Source organism: Rhinichthys klamathensis, unplaced genomic scaffold (genome assembly GCF_029890125.1).
Source record: "Rhinichthys klamathensis goyatoka isolate OS25496 unplaced genomic scaffold, OSU_Roscu_1.1 h1tg000229l_1, whole genome shotgun sequence".
Classification (NCBI taxonomy): domain Eukaryota; kingdom Metazoa; phylum Chordata; class Actinopteri; order Cypriniformes; family Leuciscidae; genus Rhinichthys; species Rhinichthys klamathensis.
Genome location: NW_026606753.1, coordinates 3,533,249 through 3,559,577, shown reverse-complemented (window position 1 = coordinate 3,559,577; position 26,329 = coordinate 3,533,249). Strand labels below are relative to the sequence as shown.

Genomic DNA, 26,329 nt, shown 5'->3' with positions numbered 1-26,329 from the left:
TAATGTCAGAAGATGTTTCTTTACTTAAAATAAAAACATATTGATAAGAAAACATGAAGCCTGTTTATTCAACAATTATGCATTCAACAATTATGCATTTAAAAATTAAACTGACACATTTAAGAATTTTCAGAACTCATCCAAGAAATTCTACAAGCTTTTGTAGTTCAGGGCAGCTCTTGACAAGATCCGGTACAGAGGACAATGTCTGTAAATAAAATAAAAAAAATATGAAAAAAGTACATGTGTTAATAAATTTACAATAAATGACAGTATTACATGCAAATGTAGTCTTTTAAAGTCTCCATTACCTTCCTGACTGTTTCAATCATATCATCGAGCATATGTAGTTCTCTCTCCAGTTTACTCTGGTTCATGGCATGAACCCTTTGCTACAAAACCACAGTTCATTTATTACAGAATTAAAATGACATCAAAAGTGAATACACATTGACATTAAATTATTTTAGTATATTTAAAGTATTTTTTTCTGATATTTTTTTTTTTAAAGGAGTCCTATTATGCTTTTCCACTTTTTCAACTTTAGTTAGTGCAATGTTGGGTAATGTTGCTGTTTGAGCATAAAAAATATCTGCAAGGTTACAAAGTCAACTTCAAAAGGGAGATATTCTATTTAACAGAATCCACTTTCCAAGAACTGCAACGAACGGCTCGTTCGGACTACAACCAATGTTCCCTATAATTTTTGTCTTGCTGAGCAAAACTTCTCACTATTGGACGGACATTGTTCGCCACCTGAGCAAAAACATTCTTTATAGCAGACCTGTACAGCGTACATAAATACACACAAAAAAGGTTTCATCATGCAGTTGTAACTTAAAATAGAAATGGCACATTAAAGTTTAATTTGACCCTTGATGTAACTTAGTGGTATTAATATTTTTGAAAACAAGTCACTAAATTAAGCACATTTTAGGTTACCTGAGAATTTTTTTTTTTACAGTGCTGTTAATTGTACCAGTATTTACCAATAAATTCTATAAAAAATAAAAAATAAAAAAAATCTCCTGCAGGACATTCTTTACAATAATATAATATAGTACGAAAAAAATTAAGTAGTTACACTGACATGGTTTGGGACAACAATTAAGTGTTTCTGGATAGTCAATTATTGGCTACAGGCAGCATTAAACCATGATATTTTTTTTTTATTGCCATATTTTCTTAATCAGGGGTTTTCAAACTTTTTAATGGCAAGGAGCTCTAAACAATCCCCTTGTGAGATCAATTAGTTTTTATATTATATTACATATTTTTTATATTATAAGCCTAATAAAGAATTGAAGTATTTAAAGTGATTTAATATCAGTTTAAATGCTTCGATTTGTTTTAATATTATATTATTATAATATGAAAACAAACTGAAGCATTTAAATAGATAATAGCTAATATTTAGAAATGTGAATGTGAGAACTCTTTTATAGTCATCTAAACATCCCTGAAACCCCCCCCCCAGCACACACAACAAAAATCTTTTTAAACTGATGTATGTTATTGATGTATTTTGAGTTTGCACACTACTACACCTGTGGAGGTTGTGTAATTGTAAATGTCTCAGAGGTTTGATTTGGTTTGAGTTTCGCTGTATTGAGCTACTTGGTCTGCAAACATGACAGTATTTTTTTACCACGACTGATTTGGCTCACTGCCACTGCCACTCAACATCATTCTCTTTTTATGAAACCTGTAAACTGCATTCACCGGTTCTTACTCTATAGCGACACGTCACACTAACGATCAGTTGACCAGAGAATATCTCATTTAAACTATCGGTACAATCAAATGGTTTTCCCCACACATTTCGCATCTGTCCTCTGCGCGGCATTACATTCTTTCTGCGCAACATCAGAAGTGCGCTGCCGCACACGCGCGCAGCTTTAAGGGAACATTAACTACAACGTGATTTTTCTTATGTAGTCACAATGTTACTCATTTAAATAATCCAAGCCCACAGAATACGCAAGAAAGGGGACGAGGCCTGGTTGAGCTGCATTGGAGAAGACAGTGTTGTCCACCCCGCTTCCAAAATTAATTTGCTTGATCTTCCTATAAGGCTGACGAACTTAAGAGTGTGGTTAAAATTTCTATTAAACACTGTTCCTGAACATTAAAACCCAAACGTTTATCTGTGCGCTGCACATTTTATGGAGAAAAGCTTATTTTCTGTTGCTTTTGTAAGCTCTCGCTTTTGTAAGGCTGTTGACCGCTCCTTTGGAAAATTAACCATGGTTTAGTGATCCATTACTGTTTGTGTTACCTTAGTTTTCCGACAAATATCACGATTAAATGGTGGATAGTCGTATCTATAATCTATAAGAAAATTTCTAAAAACACCACTCCGAAAAATCCTGTGAATCTGTGCTTGCAAAGTCTGTGCATGAAATCACGATCCTCTTGTTCGTTAACATTGTCAAGGTCTGAATCGGGCTTGAATTGGTTTGAAATTGACGCCATCATTAATATTTACACTAGAGAAGAACTCGCAGTTATGGAGGGGCGGGACATTTCCTGAACACGCGCCAAGCGGTGCCAATCACCACACACTGGGCCAGCTGACCAATCACAGCACATTTCGTATTTCGGAACGAGGGGCTTCGTCGAAATCAGCGTGTTCGAGCCAGAATGGGGAGAGAAGGTGCTGTAATAATGTAAAATGTGAAAAATAATGCGTTTTTTGAACAATCAAGCATTAAAACATTCTAGTACATCCTAAAAACAAAATCAAGACTTTGTAAAAGTACATAATAGGACCCCTTTAAAAAAGCATTTATTTGATCATCATTAAAAAAAAAAAATGCATACAATACATTTTCTGTTCTACACAGATAGCACTGTTTTCCACAGCTTCTATAGGAAAACTAATATAATGTAATAATAATAATAATAATAATAATAAAGCAGGTAAGACTTACATGTCGTTTTGCCCTCTCCAAGACCTTAGTACGATTTTCCTCAGTTTCCATTAAATTTGCCTTAAGCTTCTCAACCTAAGAACAGGTTCATATGTGCATGGGTGTTGATTTTTTTTTCTTTCTTTTTAAATTTCCCAAATCCTGAGTCCATGACATGTCTAAATGAGAACTGCGAACTATGAGAAATAGTGAATTTACTCATTTCTATTTTTTCTTTCTTTTTCATAATGACATTAAATGAAAAAATCTATTTTTACATGCGAGACAGTCTAGGATTTGGACAGCTGGAGAGTTGGGGGGTATAAAGTGAAACTTATATTTAGTATTATTTAATGTTTTGTGCTAGTCACAGAGGAAAAACTGGATAAACTACCATACCTCTCTGAGCAGTTTGATTCTTTCATCTAATGCATTGGTACTGGCTGCTGATTGGACACCTGTTCGGTTGAGCTCCTCCCTCAAGACCTGAGCCTCCACCTGTGCCTGCTGTTCCAGTCGACGCAAATCAGCAACTTCTCGACGCAACTCCTGTTTCACACAACCAGAGCAAAGGCTAGTTACTATTCAACAATCTAACAACAGCACAGTTTTTTTTTTTTAAGTATAGTCAGCATTACGTCTATGGGTACATACACTATTCTCTGCTCTGTATTTGTGTGCCGCTTCCAGATTTTCCTCCATCTCACTGCAGAGTTTCCTCAGGTTTCTTTCATCCTTAAAGAGCAAAGACAGACATATGACTTATGTAATCACATATTCAATCCGCTTGTAATCAGCAAGATGAACGTTTACCTGAGCTTTTTGCTGCAGGACCACAGCATCCTTCTCCACCTGAGCCTGCAAACGGTCCACATTCTGCCTCAGCTCTGAGACCTCCAGTGTGCGTCTCTGAGACTCTACCTGCAGCGCCTCCTGCAGGTCACATCTGAAACAGCAGGCTGGGGTGAGGCAATACCTCATAGAAGATGACTATGTAAACACTGCTTTTCAGTAATCCTGTACTGCCGTACATATAAAAACAGTTGCGTGACAACTGACTTGAATTAATAATGATTCATTTAAAACCTCAATTTGGTGTCCAACAATGAATATGAGAAAGGGATTGCACTTTCTTTTTCACTCCAACTGATTTATGTTCACTCTATGAAGCATTTATACATTTCAATCACAACAGCAACATTTAATTACTCACTTGCTGTTAGTTTGAGTTATTTTGTGCAAAATGGAAATGCTAAAATTGTTACTACATAATAAAATGCAGGTAGCTATGCCCTGGCAAAAAATTCCTCTCAACCACATCATAAGCCCAGTAAAAAGTTTTTTTTTTTTTTTTTTACATAGAAACAGGTTTTATACTAAAAAAGTAAAGAAAAAACAACAGGTTGTGTTTTCATGTTTTATGGAGACTCTCCATAGACACATTTTTTTATACTGTACAAACTGTATAGGCCTATTCTATCACAAAACCTATAATATGAAATAAAATGGCAAAATATTAAACAGTCTGTTTGCGTGCCATTTGTGGCTTGTGCTCACTTACACTATATTAAATAATTATTTCACCTAAAAATGAAAGTTATCTTATACTCACCCTCATGTCTTTCCAAAACTGTATGACTTTTTCTTCTGCGCAACACAAAATATATTTTGAAGAACATTTGTGCCCACAGACTTCCATTACATGGAAAAAGTGGTTACAAATGTTCTTCAAAATATCGTCTGTGTTGTGCAGAAGAAATGTCATAGATTTGGAATGACATGAGGGTGAGTAAGTAATGACAATAAATGTTATACATGTATATTCATATTATATATAAATCTTTCACATTAGCAGGTGTCACATTTTAACCAAGTTCTAACCAAGTAACTAAATTTATCAGCCAGCCCTTCTCCTGTCCCCTTGGAACAATGAGCATTTCTGAGTAAATCTGAGTTTGAGTAACTCACATGGTCTGCTTCAGAGTCTGCTGCTCCGTGTCTTTATGGATTCTCAGTTGGTCTATGGTTAACTGAAGATCTGAGATGGCCTCACCAAAATCAGACAACAGCTCCAACACATGGCTCCGTCTCTCCTCTGAGAACACATGACAATAGACATCATTAAATGTAGATATGCTATTTTCTTTGAACTTTGCTTATGTTTGACAGGGAGCGAGGTAAGCCTCAGTTGTTGATTTGTTTTCTTTCGTATAGGGTTTTATTTTTTGTTATCTTTGAGTTGTTTTCAATAAAATTAAAGTGCCCCGGCCTATTATGCTTTTTCGAATATTACCTATCATGCAATTCGTAATGTAGCTGTCTGTGAATGTAAACAATCTGCAAGGATGTAAAGCTGAAAGTGCACGATAAAAAAAAGTTATTGTCTTTCAAAATACAATGAATCGACTCTGAACCTCCTAAACGAGTCGTCAGTAATTCGAATCCCACTTCACGTCACTGGGTAACACATTTGCATAATGCCCGCGAACTATCCATTTTACAATCTACATTGACCAACCCTCAAGCGCTGTAGTGGTGTTGTGTGCATGTCGAGAAGACACTGTTTTCTGCTCTGCAAAAGCAAATTCTCTTTGTAAACACTTCAAAAGGATGAGGATGTGAAGGGTCAGTGTTTCAAATGACCACAGCGATACAACAGCAGTATAACCTTTTGATGATTGCTTCTCAAATCTCTGTGAGGTTTAAATGGAATTTACAAAATGCTTATTCCTTAAAGATGGGACAGTGCCCCCTTTATTTGGACCAACTTGTTCCTCTGAATCACAAACTGCAAGTATGATTAATTATTAATGTATATATATTTTCTACCGGGTTTTAAAAATACGTAGTTTTGCGTTTTATATTGTGTAGGTCTCTGGCTAGTCTTACTGAAATACTTCTGCTAATCAGCTGTGGCCCCACCATTAATGCAGATTGTGCAAGGATGGAGCGAGATTTGTTTTACAAATTTTACTGTTACATCAGTCATTCACGTTAGTGCTCGGCTAACGTACGCGCTGTTATGATACAGTTAATAATATAGTTCCCGCATGTCCACTGCAAAACATTTTTTTGTCTTTACTGTCTTTACAGTGTACAATCGCTGAGGACGCCCCCGGAGCTGAATTCAGTCATGCTAATTAGAGCCCGACCGATATATCGGCGGGCCGATATTATCGGCCGATTTTAGGCATTTTCCTAACTATCGGTATCGGCATTTATAATGGCCGATAAATGAATATTTAAAAAAAATGCGGGTGCGGTGATTCATGTAAGGGTGGCGCTGCCAATAAAGCATCTAAAAGCTGTCACAAGAACTGGCAAAAGTAATGATTATGAATACAACAAATATAGCAAGGAGACATTTTAATTGTTTATTAATAAACAAGTGTTTTCAGTCAGTGTCAGCCAAAGATGAAGTTGACGATGCTGACTCGCGATCTTCAGTGAACGCGTGCCAGAGAGAAATGCACATTTCATAATATTACATGAGTCTGTCTATCTTTCGTTTTGAATTGTTCTGTTTAAAAGTAGACATTTCAATATAGATATATTTCAATTCTCAGGTCTATACGCTGAGTTTCGGTTCATGAGACGAGCTCCAGTTCACCCGCAGGCGCCTCCGTGTCGAGATTATCTATCGTCTGCTATATTTACTTCTTATAAATTAAATCCAGGCAAATGGTTGATGAAACATTGATTAAAATTAAGATACAATTAATACAAAACGAAATTCACTTTGAAACGAAAGGTTTTGTGCTTTCTGTTTGATGTCTATGTGAAAGTTTCAAAGCATATTTTAGTGCCGCTTTCAGAGCGCTCACGTCCGTAGTGCTGAACTGTCGCGTCTGTAACATTGTTTTTTTTCCTCATAAATGCGAACACGAAAAATAAAATAAAATAAAACGAATATTTTATGTAGCCTGAGGAGACTGAGAGCCAACCCTTCTTCATCCGGTGGGTAGTAGCCTACTTGTGATTTGCGCAGTGTAATTCACAGAATTGATTTCTCTGCTACAAGCCTCTGTCACGTATTGTGTGAGCTTGTGACTATTGCAAGCGCGCAGCTGAGAAGTCCTGATTATATTGTCTGCTATATTTAGGCCTACTTCTTATTTATTAAGGCAATTGGTTGATGAAACATTGATTAAAATGCGTGGCGCGAACGATCTCCGACAGTAAACTGGTTCTGCTTTGTCTCGGGTAAACAGCTGTTGCAACGCGAGCAGTAACGGCCGCGTCCGGTGTGAAGACCCACTCCGATGAAAATAATGTTTTTCTAGGTGTTAACATGTTCTTGTGGCATTTTTCTGATGTTAGAGGACATACCTTGAGAAAAATAAGCTCAAAGTTGTATTTCTGAGTATTTCTACATTCAAATGGCTGTGAATCAGTAGCAGACGCTAAAATGCCAGCTAAAATAGACTGGAGTTGTGACGTAGTAACTCCACTGGGCGTCTCCACACGCGACGTCTTGGAGTGAAATAATGATCGGTAATCGGTGATAACTTTGATTAACTTCGGATAATAATAATTAACGTGTATATAATACTGTTGCCCCACCGGTATTGGGGATGTAAGCTAGCGGGAGAGACCGAGCTCTCAGCAACGGGGAGGGGGAGGGTCGTCTCCGTGCCAACGGCTCCGCCCACAACGCAGAGGCGAATTGCTAATGAGCTACTGCCGCTCTGCTGAAGCGAAGTCCCAGAAAACGGCACAGGTTTTGTGATTTTGGCTAAAAATGGCATAATCATAATTTAAAGACCACTGGCAATGTTTAAAAATAGCTCAAAATATGATCGGAGTGGGACTTTAAAGCTCATTCTGCCTATAACGCTACGTTACAACATCAAGCAATATTCCAAAAATGTATATAATTATAACACTTTATATAGGGCCATTTTGCATTAAGAGTAGCCTAGTTTCACGTTTAGTACATTTTGGTTACTAATTATTTAAAATAGTATAAAAGTACTGTACATATGTAATTAAAAACGTTTTCATTATGATATTATTAATTTTACTTTAGTAAAAAGATCTGAGTTCTTCCTCCACTGGTAGAGATTAGAGGAATTAAGAGTCAAAATAGAAGATAATAAGGTTTTGTCAGTAACACTTTTTATATATTTATTGATACAAGTTATGACTAAATTAAAAGACAAAGTCGTCGTTAGTGAAGATTATGCAACAGTATTTAGAATATAATATAATATAATATAACATGCAATGCAAACTAGTTTGGTTACAGCTCAGCTGTATAATTCTCATTCTATCATTCCCCCTGCCTCCATTACATATCTGTGTCACACAAGTGTTTGATTACCACATTTGAGTGATCATTGCAAAACGTGTTTATAAAATATATTTATTCTGTTTATAGCTACTGTGTAAAGTACCCATCAAAAGTTTGTACACACCAATAGGAAAGTGTCCAAACTTTTGACTGGTATACTGTACTATAATACACATAAATAATATTGCTACTGTATTATAATATACACATAAATAATATCGGGCGATATATCGGTATCGGGCTTTTTTTACTCCCTAATATCGGTATCGGCCCCCAAAAATCCATATCGGTCGGGCTCTAATGCTAATGGGGCGTTTTATTTCTGACGACAGAAAAATAAGCAAGCGGTAGACAGTAAGAGGTAGACCAGTCACAAAAGACTGGGCCGTCTGGCCAATCAGAGCAGAGAAAGCTCTCGGAAAGGACGGATTTAGAGAGACTGAATCATCGGACGAGTCTTTTGAGAATCATTGAAAAAAGTGGTGGTGCAATGTATATTATGAGAAAATGAAGAGTATTTTTTTTTTTTTACCTTTGATGCATGTAAACCTGTTTTAGGAGACCTCCAAAACAAAATAAGGAACCTTTAAATGGCATAATAGGGGCACTTTAAGATTTGCTTAATTTTAGTTTGTTGTATTTCTGGATCAAGGGATTAAAGTGACCGTCAGTCTTTTTCGTTATATTTATCATTATTTTTTCTTTTAACTTACAATAATTGTTACTCCAAACCCTAGACAAACGGGGAGGCCTGTAACAAGGCATCATTTAAGTTAAAGGGGAAAAAAAAGCTTTTGGCTTGTCTCCTGAGGCTACAAGACAAATTGCACCACATTAAATTGTTTATTCAAAGCAATGAAATAACATGACTGTCAGTAAAAAAAAAAAAAAAAAAAAAAAAAAAAAAAAAGCATAAAGTTTAAACTAACTTTTATAAATAAAATATAATTTTGTAAATTGCATAAATAATTATGAACATAACACAGCATCATGTATCAATGCATAAATTAATACAAGGATCACTTTTTTTGCGTTTAAAAACATGACATGCAGTGGAATGGAAAAAAACCCCCACAAAGTCTCGAGACATGTTTTTTTAACTTTTAACTTTACATGGCTATCTAAAAATGCGGCTCTCTTGTGAGACGCGAGTGCAACTGTCAAAGATGTCCGTCTAGTCTAGGACCTGTTTACATAGAAAACGATGGAAAAGCAGCATGGAAAATGTGTTCTATGTGAACGGCTTGGTTACGATTTTGACGTAACCAAGATCTTTTCCGCATTGAGATTCTCTATTTCTGCAATGTTTTGTATCAGCGCCGCATCTAGTGGGTTCAACTGGATAGGCTAACGAAAACAAAAACAACAATGACATCATCGCATCTCGTGCGCCACTGCCTGATGCACATCTACAATTCGAATGCAACGTTTTTGCATTCAAATGTGGATTTTTATTTTCAGTTTGACGAATATTCGAAATTCCGATTTAATTTGACAACTGAGTTCTGATATATGACTGTTATAATCTGGTAATGAATATACCTTTCACTTCAGTGTGAGTAGTTGGGGGTATTCGGGTAAAAGCACTGGTTTCACTGCCAATGCTGTCTTGTTGCACCTCCCTTTCCTCTGCAAAACATTAGATAACAAAAGACGGCTGCACAATTATGACAAATAAATCTCAGATCTATTTTCCATTGATGTAAAAGTGATTAAACAATGAACATAAATTATAATAGAATTGACATCAATATAGTTTTGTGTGGGTCTCTATGCCATATTCCTAAAATGTACACATCCATAGGCCTATATATAACTTCTAAGGCCTTTTGATTCACCACAACATCCACACACAAACACTGTTTGTGATTAGGTTTTAGTTTTGTATCCAGAAACCTTTCACACAAAATAGAAGGTTGTCCTCAATAAATTATGCATCATTATAATAATGCAAATAAATAAGGCAAATCAAGCACCAAACACTAACACACCTGAATCCTCAGGAGACTCTGCCTCAGGTTCCTGTGTCTTCATCATGGCCACCATCACAGAATCCACAAAAGAGCTGGAGGGATGTCGAGATTGGAGTGCCTTATCGAAGCACTCTGACTCCTGAGCAATGCAAGACAGCAAAACAATGTTATTTATTTAAATAAGCAAGTTAAGTAATTTTTTTACTTTTACAGTACAGAGAGCCAACCAGAGCAGAAGGGAGGAGAGCACTAAAAACTCAGTTTTTAGACTAAAATTCTGAAATATGACAATAACATTCATGGAATATATTATGGATTTGTAATAAAGAATACCCATTAGGTCATTTCTGATTTTAAACTTTCCTGTGAAACTGACCAATATACTTCCATAGTAAGTGCAAACTTTACAAACCAGCGTTGTTATTGTATGTTAACTAAAACTATAAAAAACAAAAAAAAACTTTAGAAATGATACAAAGAAAATGATGATGAGTTTAAAGCATGAGGACCTTGGAGGTTAGGGTTTCCTTTAAGATACTCGTGAGACAGCAAACTCTGTGGTTTAGGAGCATGACATCATTAGAGGCCTGAGCCATCTGCTCTCCTTGTTCCAGCAACATACTGCGAGCTTTGTCCCGTGTGCTGTCCAGCTCTTCCTGAAGGGACTCTTTCTCAAGCCTTAGAGGATGCAGCACGGGATCAGAAAAAAAAGCCATTTATTCTGACATATTTGTTCTAAAATGGGTAGAGAAGAATATGCTGTACCGCAGTTGTTCCAGTGCTAGTTTGAGGTCTTCACACTCCAGGTTTCTCTCCCTGAGGCCTTGTAAGTGGCACCGCAGAAATCTCTCACTTTCCTCCATCTGTTCCCGTGCCAGTACATGTTCTTCCTGCAGGAACTGATAGAACGAAACAAATATCTGATATTGTGAGAGGACCTGGCATGGCAAAGGTATTGTGAACATGTACTAACAATGTTTTATGGTGAAATGTGTAATATCTCCTCACTTCACTCATTTCTTTTGCACTGGAGAGTTCAGTCTGCAGCTGAGCCAGTTGACCGAGCTGACGGCGATGAACCTCAGCTTCAGTGTGGAGTTCTTTAATCAGGGTTTCTCTCTGTGACAGAGCATCCTCATATTCCTCTAGCTGTTTCCTGGATGTTTCTAGAGCTTCTTCAAGACTGCCAAAAGCATTTTTATATTTAAAAGTAAATTTTTGTACATGTATTTATACAACAATAAACAAAAGAGGAATTAAAAGTTATACCAGTTTGCTCTCTCAGTAGCTTGCTGTGCATCACACATTGACTGCTGCAACCTAAAGTAGAAAAATAAAATGATAGAAAATAATAACTCAATTGAGCTGCTGAGTCTTTAGCCATTTCCAAGGAACGGCTGAAAACGCATCTTTTTTTATCAACACATGACACATTAAAGGGGTGGTTCAGAATTTTGGACATCGGGCCTCATTTCCAAGTTAACCTTAGTGTTATTTATCAGTGGAGACAGTTTTCAAAAATTCTCATCCAGTCGTTCCAGTTGCATAGTTCACCGGTGGTAGGCTAGCGCGAGTCAACGGTAACTGCTAGCCTGCCATTAAAAACAGTTTTACCCACTACACTGGAGGACCAACTCTACCATATACACAAATAAATAAATGCTCAATAAATAAATAAGCATACAATTAATTGCCCCAAAAAATACAATAAACAAATAAATGTAGGTAGAAATTAAATTATACAGTGAGACATAAATGTATATATCTCTTTTAGTTAGCTTCTTTATTTAATCACCTTTGTAATAATTACCTTATTTATTTATTGTCCATTATAATCTACAACTTTATTTATTAATTACTTATTTTTTGAAGTATTTATTTATGTGCATGTCATAATATTTGTGTCTGTTTTATTCTTCCTTGGTATTTTTTTACCCTATTTATTTCTTCAATGCTATTTATTTCTGCCTGTCGTTTCTACATTTCTGTATGCATTTCTGCCTCATTATGCAAATGAGGAGGGGCTGTGTCTTAAGGGGTCAACTTCTGCCCATAGAGAGCCTAAGTCCCTCCCCTCCGCTTCCGGCTCATGGAACCTTATTTCGGAAAAAATATGTATGGTAGTCAATGGCGAGAGACAACTTATCTTTTTATTCCGTCTGAACTGTGCCCTGAATTACACATATGATGTTTGTCAATTTAAAAGATAATTATGAAAGTCAAGAAAGTCGCAGTTTGTCATAAAACAGAAGAGTGACATTTAGTTTTATGTGAAAATCGCTCAATGAACTACATCTCCCGGGAAGCGAAACAACGAGCGAGATCCGCTGCTCGTGTGTGTGCAGTCTGGTACAAAACACTCAGGCATGACGGCGTAACGTTACGATTATAATGTAAGACCATAGAACAAATGACAGACGTTAGCTTCAGTAAAGTTAGCTTCATTCATTGAGAGAAAATGTGCGCCTTTTGGGTTTGTAGTCTTTTTAATTACGTATTTTCACAGTCTTATACCTCAACAGTTTTACATCAAACTGTGACTTTCTTGACTTTAAAATGTATCTTTTAAATTGACAATCAGGGATGAGTTCCCTAATGAATATTAACGAGTCTTCCCCTACCACCCTTTACAGTCTATGCTACCACCCTGCAAAAAAAAAAAAAAATCGCAGCCGGTTGCATGTAGATTCGACCGATGCAGTAAAATGCTAACCAACCAATGGGCAGAAGTTGACCGCTTAAGACACAGCCCCTCCTCATTTGCATAATGAGGCAGAAATGCATACAGAAATGTAAAAACGACAGGCAGAAATAAATAGCTTTGAAGAAATAAATAGGGTAAAAAAATACAAAGGAAGAATAACAGACACAAATATTATAACATGCACATAAATAAATACTTCAAAAAATAAGTAATTAATAAATAAAGTTGAAGATTATAACGGACAATAAATAAATAAGGTAATTATTACAAAGGTAAATAAATAAAGAAGCTAATTAAAAGAGGTATATACATTTATGTCTCACTGTATAATTTAATTTCTAACTACATTTATTTGTTTATTGTATTTTTTGGGGCAATTAATTGTATGCTTATTTATTTATTTATTGAGCATTTATTTATTTCTGTATTTATTTTTAAATATGGTAGAGTTGGTCCTCCATAATAGTACACCAAAAGCAAATAAATTATAACGCCAGACTATCGATGTAAATGTCTGTTAAGAGAATAATGTTAAAAATCAAACTACTCTTGCATCTCAATGATCGCAATACATTTACAGAAACTATAGTTTCTCAGCAGCGGCGGAATTTTACTTTGCTCCGGTTAGTAGTACTGCGCCGAAAAGTAAACACAGAACAGAAGCGCACTACAGTCGGAACTACCTGTACTACCTCTCTCTCTCTCACTACTTCTCTCGGTTGCCTAGGTAACTACATATCACTCCGCCGCTGCTGTAGACTGTGCTAATAAATACAGGGAACAAAGTGTAACTATTGCAATGCAATGAAAGGGTAGTTTGATTTCTAACATTATTCTCTCAACAGAAATTTACATCGATAGTCTGGCGTTATAATTTATTTGCTTTTGGTGTACTGTGGAGTGGGTAAAACTGTTTTCAATGGCAGGCTAGCAGTAACCGTTGACTCGCGCTAGCCTACCACCGGCGAACTATGCAACTGGAACGACTGGATGAAATTTTTTTTAAAACTGTCTCCACTGATAAATAACACTAAGGCTAACTTGGAAATGAGGCCCGATGTCCAAAATTCTTAACCACCCCTTTAATACGGTACGAACACTTACTATTCTATATATCTATTTAATAAAAAACACCTTGCAGCATGTACTGTACTAGACTAAATGTCCTTGCACATCGAGTAATTTTCGTATGCGTTTTTTCGTATTCGTGATTCGGTGGCTCTGAATTGTCAAAACACCATTAAAAATGCTTGCAACAGATGCGAAAAACGCAGAAAATTGAACCCGATCCGATTTTTTTTATGACAGACGAAAGTTTCGGAGGCAGTGTGTAAGCGTGATTAACAAGACATAAGGTCATATTTATTTTTTCCGCATCCGTAGCAAGCATTTTCAGAGGTGTTTTGACAATTCAGAGCCACCAACCAAATCACGAAAACGAAAATTTCGCACTCAGTGTGCAATGACCTTAACTGGGACTAGTCACAGCACTTGCATATTGTTGGTTTGATTGGTTCAATTGATCTCCTCATTTTTAAGTCGCTTTGGATAAAAGCGTCTGCAAAACTGCACCCATGATGAATTGATCTAAACATGTCAAATTAGATGTTAGATTTACCCTTAAATTCAGGTCTTTAGCGACCCACATCTATATCTAACACAGATGGATCTCTGCTTGTCGCGATAATATAAAACTCTCCTGATATTGGAGTAAAAATTACAGAAGAATAAAATAAAGCATATTTTGTTTCCTTTTGGAGCTTTGAAGGGTTCAGTTTGAGCAGATGTTTTATACCATCATCACTGTCCTTGTCAGAGGTCATTTCCCAATACATTCAGCATCTGGCTCATATTCGCGATCTCAAACATTCTCAAAACTATAATTTTCAACAGCTTTAAAATCATTAATTTGATCGCTGACAGCTTATTCACCAGACCCACCATCAAGTGACAGTGACACTAATATTTGATTGCATTCAGTACTTGCTCTGCAGTAAATCACTGAGCCATTTCAAGTGTTGCTGATGATACTTCCTATTCTTTTGTTTTCTGCCTGCGGCAACTATGAGTGAAACGTCACTTCATCATTGTGTATCAGACATCGGACTTTTTTTTTTTCTTGTTATATTGTTTATAATGAATTGTTTGAGGAATACTAAGAAGGTTGATGTCTAACTTAAAAATATATAAGGAGGGCAGTGAATGACGATCCGGATCACTAAAGACCCAAGGTAAACATTTTGTAGCCTGTTTTGTGCAGGGCAGGCATTCTCAAGAATATGTGAATTAAAAAGTGATTTTTAACAGATCTCCATTTCTGTGCCTGATTTGAAATGTACTAAACAATAATCCAGCATGTATACTGTACACTACAATGTTTGATGTCTGATGATAACACTTAAAGCAAAGATTCTATACTCTAGAATAGATAAGTGGTTCTTCTCACCAATTTTGACTCCGGGGCCCCCATTGTTCAGTCCACAACCATTTTTAAAGACACCATGACTTTTACAGTTTTTTCAAGATTTACTGGATAAGGATTTTAAAGAAATATGCTTACATTTATACACAGTACAGTACTTCAAAGTTGGCATAACTCAAAAAAATGTACAGTATATTCAGTACAAAAATGCATATGGTAGTTATAAGATTATTATTAATTTATATGACTTGGATGATTCTAGAATCATGAATTAATCATGAATCAGGATGAATTGAGAAATATCATTTCTTTTTTTAAATATCTTTTTAGTTGTTTTGGATTATTTTAATGCATGTTTTGGCTTATTTTACATAATTTTAAGTACAGCCCCCTCTGCTCTTGATTCTAGTATAAACATATAAAATCAACATATTAACATAATTGTTATGTGTAAAAATTCAGGCAACACTTTAAGGGTCCAATTCTCACTATTACCTAGTTGCTAATTAGCATGCATATTACTAGAATGTTGGCATTTGGCTGTTTATTATACTTATATTAATGCCTTATTCTGCATGACCATATTCTACATCCCTTAAATCCTACCCAATACCTAAACTTAACAACTAGGCTATCTTACTAACTATTAATAAGCAGTAATTAGGAGTTTATTGGGGCAAAGGCAGCAGTTAATAGTTAGTTAATAGTGAGAATTGAACCCTAATCTAAAGTGTGACCAAAATTATGAATTGCATCCATTCATTTAGGTGAGTTTCAGCACCAATTTAGTCAACCAAAAGGCATTTCTGCTAACATACTTGCTGGTCTCAGAGGCGAGGGTCTGTTCTAGGAAGGCGTAAGAGGCCAGTGTGGATGTTACAGTGGCTGAGAGCTCAGTGCTTCTCCTCTTCAGCTGAAAATGCTCCTTCTCTGCCTGATTCAGCTGCTCCCTCAGCACTGACATCTCTGAACAAACACACACAACAAAATCAAGCAAAAGCTCACCTTTGACTATACAGGGAATAAGTCAATTCAAAGTATATCACTATCACACCTGAAGTCATGATGGTCTGCTGCATCTTCAAGTCTGAAATCTGTTGACTGGCTTCATGCAAGCTTGAACTCACGTGCTCTAGTTCATTTTCCATCTGGGGATTTACAGAAATGTAAGTGTTTAAAGAAAGAGAGACTGCATTTAAAATAAATGCATAAAGTTCTTTGGATGGAGATTAAAAAGATTTTGCGTTTGCTTTTTTCAAATATATTTTCAGATATATACATACTCTTAACGTTCACAACACAAAGCTTTCACCCCGTCTACCCATTTATTGAAACTAATGCTTTAGACATAAACAATATATGCATATTGTATTTTAGTTAACATTTATTTTAACAAAAAGGTTTTCTTTTATGGTTTTAGTTAACTATAATAGCCCTGCCTCTTACCCAACGCTTCTGACAGAGAATATCATTAGTTCAAGCGAGATGAAATTTAGAATCTTCCCACAATGACAGCTTTTTCTTTTATGTTCTTTGCCATTGTGCTGAAGCTCAAGTTGTTAACTTGTTACTACAGTAACAAATGAACCAGATATTGATGACCTGACTGTCTGAACAAATGGATCCGATTTCTTCACTTGAATGAAAGAAATGACAGTGCAGACATTCAGTCCTAAAGAAAAGCAAATTGGATTGATCATGTGCTGCAGGGCTGTATGACATACATTTCATAATACATTGCAAATTAATACAAGCGTATTGTCAGAGTCATGACTTTAAAGAATTAATCTGTAAAGTCTATGGAGATGCAGAGAAAAGGCTAGAAGCTCAATAGTCTTTTGGTATGTGTAGGAACCAATGACGTTATTTGAATTATGAGCAAGCAGCAGTGATACCAGTGGAAAGCGAAAAATCTAAAAATTTCTACAAATCTTTACATGCAAAAAGGCCCATTTTCTACTGTCAATAGTCTAGCAATCTATGAATCACAGCTCACAAATCAAGTCAGTCACTTTCAAGCCAAGCAGCTTTCTCTTGGTCAATGTGGTGATTTTGATTGACCACCTTGATCCAGTTGTGAAATCTGCATGGGCAGAACCTTTGCCCTAAATGACTGGATTTCACCTGCTTCGCAAACAACGGTAAATGTGACTCTCTCAAAATGAGATGGTGCGATTTTAAAATCAAATATAACATCATTGGATCTGTTCCTCACAAATTTCGGTCTGTTCTTCGCACAAAGCTATCATATAGCTTCAGACTATTTTCTTGGTGGTTTTGGGGTTCTATTTTAAGGTTTAACAGACATGGAACTGAGGATGAATAAATACTGATAGAATTTTCATTTCATTTCATTTCAGTAGTAAATGCCTAACCAGGTTTCTCTCTTCCATGGCTCTCTCTCTCATTGCCAGATGCTGCTTGCTGTGCTCCACGGCGGTGGTAGTCCTCTGATGGAGCTGGTGAAGCACTGGGTTTATCCTCTGAACCAGCTCTTGAGCCTTTCTCAGCTTCCCATGGAGGAAAGGAGGCAAATTTGTTACTTTGCTATTTAAAGGTTGCATGTCTTTACAATAAAATGAAAATGACATGCAAAGACTTTAAATGCAAAGTCTTACCTCCGCTAACAAGCCCATGTCATCTTCAAGCTTCCTTCTCAAATGGACATTTGCTGCACTGATGGATTCCATGTAGGACTTGCTCAGATCAACCTTGGTTTACACAATTCACATTCAGAATACAAGGAAATGACACACAAATTCAAGCATGCATTATGCAAAACAATCATGCCAAGACTATCTGTAGTCACTCTTTCCCCGCCAGATTTTCCATCATTTATGCCAACGCTTCCCTGCTTTCGCTCTTATACGGTAAAGGGGCTCTATTACGCATTTTCTGAAATAGTACAGGATCTCTGGATCCAAAAACAAGCAAAGAAGTGTCAGAAACAAGTGATAGAAGATTGCTTACGCACATTTTAAGCTAACGCCATCATCAAACATTCAACAACATAAATCAAAACTGCCTAACGTTACCAAATAAAATGTCAAACCCATGAAGAGGACTCTATCTACTCCATCTATGTTTTGAATCCGATCCGGACATTTTGAGAAAAATGAAATTTTCTCAGCTTTTTGTTCAAAATGTTTTATGAAACGTACCCACATTCAAGTGTTGATAAAAAATAATGCATTTTTTTAGGTAGAGGCTCTGTTCTTTCTTTTGTTATATTGTATGTTCAGACATTCACACAACAAAATATTCTGGGGAGTGGGGACCATGAAATTTTGTGAAATTGATTAAAAAAAATGCTGGAGCAGGCTGGCAAAAAAAAAAAAAAAAAACTCTGGCGGGGAAAGAGTTAAGCTAATGGGAACATTATATTTTCATATAAATTGAGGCAGTGATTCAAGCAATATGAGCAGACCAGTGATGGGTAGGCCAGTTTGAGGCCTGACATCAGTTCCTGATGAGACCCAATAGTGTGCTCTAGTTTGGCCACCTGAGAAGTATGGTAATTCCTCAGCTGCTGCGTTACACTGAAGGCCTGACAAACAAAAACAATTGAACAGGATAAGAGGATAGGCTAAGATCAACAGCATATTCATCAAAAAAATCTTGTGTTCTAAAGCTTCAGCAAAACCAATAAAATGTCATCTCACCGCTTCCTTCTCCATTAGAGAATCATTCATGCGATGTCTCATGTCTTTCATCTTCTGCTCCATCCTATGGAGCGTTTCCTTGTACCTCCCATAAAGAGACTTCATCTGACTGGCCTACATAACACAAGACTTATTATTATGAGCTGTGAGTCCTTGGCAAATATCTTCTATGAAGCTCTTTGACTTACCTGTCTAGATAAAGTATCCTGATCAACATTAACAGTATTTCCAATCTGTTTCATTTTGAAGATGGCATCCTCTGTGCTTGACTTAAATGAATTCTGTAGAATAATTATAACATTTTAAGCACTTTAATTTTTAGATGTAAGTGTAGCTTTGAAAAATTAAGAGAAATGTCTCACCATCCCAACCCGCATTGATTGAATGCTGTTAAATAAACTTTGAAGAACCTCCTGATCATGCTCAAGACTCTGAATTCTCTCCAGTGCTGTCCCATACAAATCTCTGTATGTCCCATTCTGGCAAATAAAGACAAGATAAAGAAAAATCAAAACAAGACACATTCAGAGTTTTTTTTTTTTTTTTACAGAAAGCTTTGTAGGAAGCTTTTTTTTTTTTTGTGGAGCTTTGATTGTTCCTCCGGCTGAGTAATCTCATTGGTCCAAAATCCTCCTGTGCACAGTCTATTCGACAAAAAAATGTTTTAATAGGCAGCTTAACACAGCACTGAACTTTCAGTGGTCAGGATTTTTTTTTTTTTTTTACATATCATTCTATGTCGACATTTGTCACAATATTAATTTCATACAATTAATGGGGAAGGAAATTAATTCCACATGTTTGTTAGACCTTAAGAATAAGTGTAAACATGATTGTCGTTTTATTTTATACAAATTTATAATCAAAAATGATGTCTAATGAAATAAATACATAAAACATGATCAACTTAATGGTTTAAAATGTAATAGATCTGATTAATTGTCAAAAGATTGGGATCTTATCCCTAAATGACAACGATTCGGCTAGGTCTACTAACCCTTTGACAAATACGATCACAGCTGAACATTCAAATCTACGTTGGCGCTGCCGCTGACCAAGAGAGAGCAGTTCTCATGTATAGGTATGAAACAGCTTCACAAACAATCTTTTTCAACCACACAGTCTCATAATATCTATAACAATAATTCAAATTATCACAGAAGTACTGGGATAAAAGTTTATAGCTCGAATATAAACACTGATATCTACCGTAGTGATCAAAACAGAATAAATCACCTTTTGAATTTATTATTAAAATTTAATAGACAGCAGCAATTAACATTTTGTTAGAACCTCTAGTAAATTACGTGTTATTTTGTTTAGTTGTCTATTCAGAATCGAGAGAGAATCATGATCTGTTTTAAACAAAAAACAGTGGGTCTCATTCACTAATAATTGCATGGATTTCGTATTTGTACATAAAAAATCGTTTGAATTCACAACACGCTCGTACGCAGACTACGCACATGAATTTATTCCTAACATCGTTCTGATGTTAGTGAATTTGAAGTATTCTAAATGAGCGACAGTGTGCACAAGGTTAGCTATTTGCATAAAACATGCACAAACCATCTCCATTATGGTTAAGGGCTTTTCACACACGCTTTCCTTACAGCTTTTTGTTGCTCTCGTCAAAATTGCCGCTGTTTGCAGACACGCTCTCGCCAGATCATCGAGCAATGCCAAGATACCAAAAGAAATGTTTGTTAAAAACCAAAATATAAAAGGATATTAAGATATCTTTAATAATTCTTGAGTTACAGGCATGCAAACTTGGGGCAAAAAAGTGCTTTTTTCCATTTTTGAACTGTCACCGTTGGCATATAATGCAACAAAGATTGCTAAAGTCAGTAGATTTGACTAATAGACGTACTAATCTCTGTGTAAAAATTAAATAATGATGCTGCCATCTTTCTAAAATCATGTTTACCCCCCTGCAATTTGGCTCCATATCTCAGGTGAAAATTGTCATTTTGACCCCAATCCACAAAATAGTGGATTACTCAGTGAAAACACATTCATGACATTTAATATTTTGGCTTTCATCACTATTTATCTTTGTCTTTCTTCAGAAAAAATATGAACAAAATCAATCAATCAAACAAATCAATTACAAAGTATTACTAATTACCTATAAAGCCCTAAATGGTCTAGCTCCTGTGTATTTAATGGACCTTCTACCGCCCTACAATCCATCGCGTTCTTTAAGATCACTAAATTCGAGGCTTCTGGTCATTCCTAGGATATCTAAGTCCACTAAAGGAGGGAGGGCGTTCTCACATTTAGCTCCTAAACTCTGGAATAGCCTTCCTGATATTGTTCGAGGCTCAGACTCGCTGTCCCAGTTTAAAACTAGATTAAAGACGCATCTCTTTAGCCAAGCATTCACATAATGCTTACCTTTTATACTACTTACTGTTGAATCAGATCGAATGCATTCATATTATGAACAGCAGCTATGCTAATTATTTCCCATCTGCTTTTCTGCTGTTATCTCGGGACGCTAGTCCCAAGGTAAATAGAGTTTGTCAGTTCCAGTTTGTATCCAGCCTCTCACGGAGACTTCAGATGCCCCAACACCTGAGATGAGATGACTAAACGCCTATGAAGAGACGACTCGACGCCTGTGGAGAGACGACTCAACGCCAGCGATATGTTATGCCCTAATTAATACATGATTAACTAACTGTATTTTTTCTATGTACATTTCTGAAATGCACTTTCTGTAAAGCTGCTTTGAAACAATATGTATTGTGAAAAGCGCTATTCAAATAAATTTGAATTGAATTGAACAAAATCCAAAATTTTAACCGGGGAAGTTTCCGCAATTTGGTTGATCATTGCCATCATACCTGGATACAACGCATATTAGCTATGGGGGTTCTTACCTGTCTGAGCTCAGTGTGGTCCGTCTGGATGAGTTTATCTCTGAGATCAGATGGAGAAGCGTCTTTGCTCGGATTATGTGCCCGTGCAGAAGTGAGCTGCTGGGAAAGAACCTCCACCATGATGAGTGTTGAAGTCAGTCTCTGCTCCAGCTCTGATCTAGACAAATGCTCCAGATTTCCAGGAGTAAGGCTTCAAAGAAAAAAAGTCACACAGAAACAATATAGATCACATCAACAGAGTCAATGATTCATGCTTATTTGCTTATCTTAACTTACTTCCACAGCAGAGAGTCCGTTGAAGTGCTGGCATCAGAAACATAAACTTCCTTTAAAATCTCCACGGCTCCTGAAGTATTAACGCTCCGCTCCATCAGTTGAACTGGGGTTCTCCACACACAAGCGCTACGCATCGCAATTGGAGAAGTGCCCACTAAGGCATTGTGGTGATTCACTGGTGCTGAAACTGGAACAACCACCTTTCCTGACGCAGCCATTAACAGTTCAGCCATCTGTATGAGCTGTTCCTGTAGAGGCCCATTGCCCACAATAGGAGGGCCTTTCAACAGCTTATGATGGTCTGCAGAAGCCCATTTAGGTTCCAAACCCTTTTTATTGGGTGGGTCTGGAGGAACAGGTGTATAGCTCAAAGCATTGGCCAGGGATGTGGAGTTCAAGAGTGGAGGCGGCATGGGACTCTCCGGGAGTTCAGGCCACAGATGGCTCAATAAGTTCTCGGCTGTGTGGTTATTCAAAACACTCCTGCTTAGGGTGGGCGTCTTTGGAGTGCAGGGACCTGTCAGAACAAGAGCACTAGGAAGATCTTGATGAACAGAGACAGCTTCACCAGATCTATTACACAACCGCATAACTTCAATCTCTGGGTGGCTCTCCTCATCCTTTAAATCCAGTGTCTTATCTTTGAGAATGCTGGCTTTATGGGCAACATTTTCAAAAGAGGCACCTTGAGGACAAAGGATTTCCTCAGAAAGTGAAACTTCCATGGTCCTTTCTGGCAGAAACTGTTGATCAAGATGCTCCACATTCTTTTCAGTCGTGGCAGAAGAGTCATCCTTGGGCAAATTAAGTTTGTCATTATTATCACTTAACAGTACAGCATTTGTACTTTCCATTTTATATTCACTATTCAGTGCTGACAAGAATTGGCTTGACTCCTTGCTAGCAACCGTCTTTGATGCTTCCATTTCATGGCATGTGACTGATTCATATATTTTCTCTATGTTTCCAATAATCGATGTTGTATAACCAATTGTATTTTCAGATTTTTCCAAAATACCTGCTGAGGAAAGCTGTGACTTGGAACAGACCTCATTTTCAGTGCTTGATATATTTAGGACCTGTGACTTTTCTTTAGTATGGCAGTAGATGTGGTCAACATGCTTGTTTGCAGGTGCCAAAGCTGTAAAGCTTTGACCGTCATTTTCACTGATGTCATTTAAACTAAGCAGACTTTGTTCTTCAGCGAGATTCTCCATGAGCACAGACATTTCTGACACCTTGGATAAATCAGCTATTTCTATTTCAACCCCAGAACAACACAAGCATTTAAATGTGACCTCTCCTTCTCTGCTTAACACACCATGACATCCTTCAGAGCGATCAGTGTTCTTGTGATTGTTTAGATTCACTGTATTTTTAGGCTTGCACGGAGTACCTCCAATGTCTTCGAGAGTTGACTGAGAAGTGTCATCAGCATTGACTGTACTGATAGTGCTACTATCTTCACATAAAGACACATGGTTCTTCCAAATACAGTAAGAATGTCCCAAAGGTTGAGGGTTTACTGATTCAGCAACTTTAGAAACATGAGTATTTTTACATTGTGACTGATTTCCTGATGTTAGATCTTTTGTGAGAATCGATTCATTAGAGATGGGTGAGCAATCTGAAACCTGAATCTCTCCACCTAAGCACATGAGGGATTTGAATGTGACATTTCCCAGCTCACAGGTGGAAACCTCTTCCCCCTGATACAGCATGGATGAAGAATCTGAACCAGTCGACCTGCTCCTATAATAGTATGGATGATCAACATGCTCTGGACTGGTCTGATTATCCTCTGTGCCCTCGGCTTCGGCAGTTTCATTTGGGTCAAGTGGGTCATTATCCTCCAGTGCCAGACGACTGATGAGAACAGACTCATCTGACTTTACAGGTTCATCCTCAACTACCACTTCTCCTTCAAGACACACAAAGGATTTTAATATGACATCTTGATGTTCATCAGTGGCACCAACAACTTGCCCATCATTTTGGACCTCTGTTGTAATAGTTAAGCTTGGGTTTTCATCAGGGACAACTTCAGGCTGTTGGAAATAGAAATATCATAATAATAGTAAAATTCCTTATTTTTATTACTATGAACTAGACATCACAGAAAGATAAAGCAAGTGATCTGAAATCAGTGAAGGAATGACTTCATACCTTCATTTTAGGGTCCCTCTCATGCATTGGCACAGGTTTAAGCATCAGAGCTGGAGTGTCCTGCAAATTAAGCAGTTCATTCTGTACATCTCTGAATGGGACTCTATCTGATCTGGGCTGAAATGCAGAACAAAATCAATTATTCCTAGAGCTCAAACTGTCATACTGATGCTAGGAACAATAGATTCATTTTTATATTTAAAATATGCATGGGCATGTAGTACTCACATTTGACAAGCCACTGACATATGACATGTTTTTAGATTAATATCTGCAATCACACAATAATTAAGTAGAGGTCATGATACAAGATGATTCAACAAGCAAACTTCTCAAAGAACATAAAAAAAAAAAATTTAACATTACGATTTTCCATTACCATCGTCAAGTATACACAACATAGGTTAAATCAGCAGTTTTTAAAAGTCATGTTGATTTCATTTTGACAAGAGTTTGATGAATATGTAATAGAGCATATCATAAGCAAACAACAACAGTAATAAGTACATCTTTAGGGAAGGTTAGATCTATATAAACGCTTTTTTATATATAAATCTTGCTTACACTACAAGCCGAGATAACTAGGCTACATTGCTTTGAAGTTAAATATACAATTATATGAAGAATGCAGATGCAAAAACCTCTAACTAAGTCCTCTAAAACTTTTTTTCTTTAATATTAACATTTTTATCAGGCTCATATGTAACGTTATATGTTTCTACCTAAGTACCGACATTTCTGAATGGGCTGAGTCTGGGATTTAGTGAGTTTGAAGTGAAAGTATTGATGAACGTAACGTTATACTACGGTATGTGCGGAGAGCATCCACTCAATGTTATTATCTCATGTTTGACATAGGTGGCTTTTAGAGGCTTTTGCATCGGAGGTCTTTATATATTGCACCCATTTCTCACATCTGCTTAAGACATTGTTGAAATGAGGTTAACGTTTCTACAGAGAGTACATTTTTTAAGTAGTTTAGCTGTTTGATATCTTTATAGATATATATTAGCATTAAGACATAAATAACACTGATTGCATCCTCTCAAGAAATGTCAACTTTGGCGGTGTCTCAACGCCTAACGTTAGCCAGCCCAGCAGACTGTCAAACGCGCCTATCAAATGCTGCTTAAATAACAGTTACTGTTCAGGTAACTTCAGGAAGGTAGGTTAAGTTAACTCGGTAAGTTCTGAAACACAGTCTTTATTTAGCAGAATAATAAAGTAAATTGGACAAAGCGACATCGACTAACACAAAATATTATTAGTGATTACATTTATAATAAAGTATGTTCCTTCTTTAATTCTTACCTTTGCGTCTCATAAGCGCTTAACGTTACTGCTTATTTTGATTCTGACTTGAGTAACGTTACTATAAAAAAACCCACAATGTTATCGACTTAACCGCCAATACGACGTTCAAAATAAAACGCACAAACACCTCATTGGGTAAAAACACCACGTGACATACGGAAACGCATTTCTTCTTCTTCTTCGTCTTTGGTTTATTGGAAATGCGCATGCCATGTGCACAGTGCCAGCTACTGGACTGTTGTGAAATCATTATTTTCTTTCATTTCCTCTTAGGGCATTCTTTCTTCTTGTTTTTTTGTTTTGTTTTGTTTGTTTTTTACGAAATCCGTTTAGATCATAGAACATTATTTGCACAACGTAGAATGAGGACTGCTATCGCGTTTGCTATTATGGAGGATAGGACGTTTTATTCCCCTGTTTTACAGTTCTCCAACCGCCCCCTGGAGGTTAACGTCCGTGCGTCGTTATTGTACAACAGTTAGACAGAAATATCACATTCATAAATGTCGATGGTCAAAAATTACACATAGTTTTGTCAAATCCAAATTTTGTTAAAAGACTATAGATCGTAGTAAAGCCATATACACTACAAAGTATTAAACAGAAAAAAAAAAAAAAAAAAAAAATCATCTGAACTGTTTCTTGATAACCAAATCAGGATAGAATGATTTCTGAAGGATCATGTGATGTGACACTGAAGACTGCAGTGAAGACCATCA

General features: G+C 36.6%; 2 protein-coding genes across 2 annotated transcripts; both read right to left on the bottom strand.

Moving 5' to 3' along the window:
- On the bottom strand, window positions 1–23,663 carry LOC130099440 (sperm-associated antigen 5-like). The gene is made up of 23 exons (XM_056265142.1): window positions 22,131–23,663; window positions 21,855–22,044; window positions 19,329–19,445; window positions 19,155–19,247; window positions 18,967–19,080; window positions 18,732–18,851; window positions 17,923–18,015; window positions 17,680–17,814; window positions 16,359–16,452; window positions 16,123–16,270; window positions 11,448–11,498; window positions 11,187–11,361; window positions 10,944–11,077; window positions 10,688–10,856; window positions 10,197–10,317; window positions 9,748–9,834; window positions 4,881–5,007; window positions 3,726–3,858; window positions 3,567–3,647; window positions 3,312–3,461; window positions 2,934–3,008; window positions 312–392; window positions 1–208 (listed from the first exon to the last, which is right to left on the bottom strand). Exons 1-23 carry the CDS (start codon window positions 23,357–23,359, stop codon window positions 137–139), a joined length of 3,789 nt encoding a protein of 1,262 aa, XP_056121117.1. The 5' UTR covers window positions 23,360–23,663; the 3' UTR covers window positions 1–136.
- LOC130099454 (uncharacterized) lies at window positions 23,389–25,755 on the bottom strand. Its single transcript, XM_056265161.1, has 5 exons — window positions 25,608–25,755; window positions 24,525–24,567; window positions 24,297–24,413; window positions 23,527–24,178; window positions 23,389–23,438 (listed from the first exon to the last, which is right to left on the bottom strand). Exons 2-5 carry the CDS (start codon window positions 24,549–24,551, stop codon window positions 23,389–23,391), a joined length of 846 nt encoding a protein of 281 aa, XP_056121136.1. The 5' UTR covers window positions 24,552–24,567; window positions 25,608–25,755.
- Window positions 25,756–26,329: the final 574 nt, after the last annotated feature.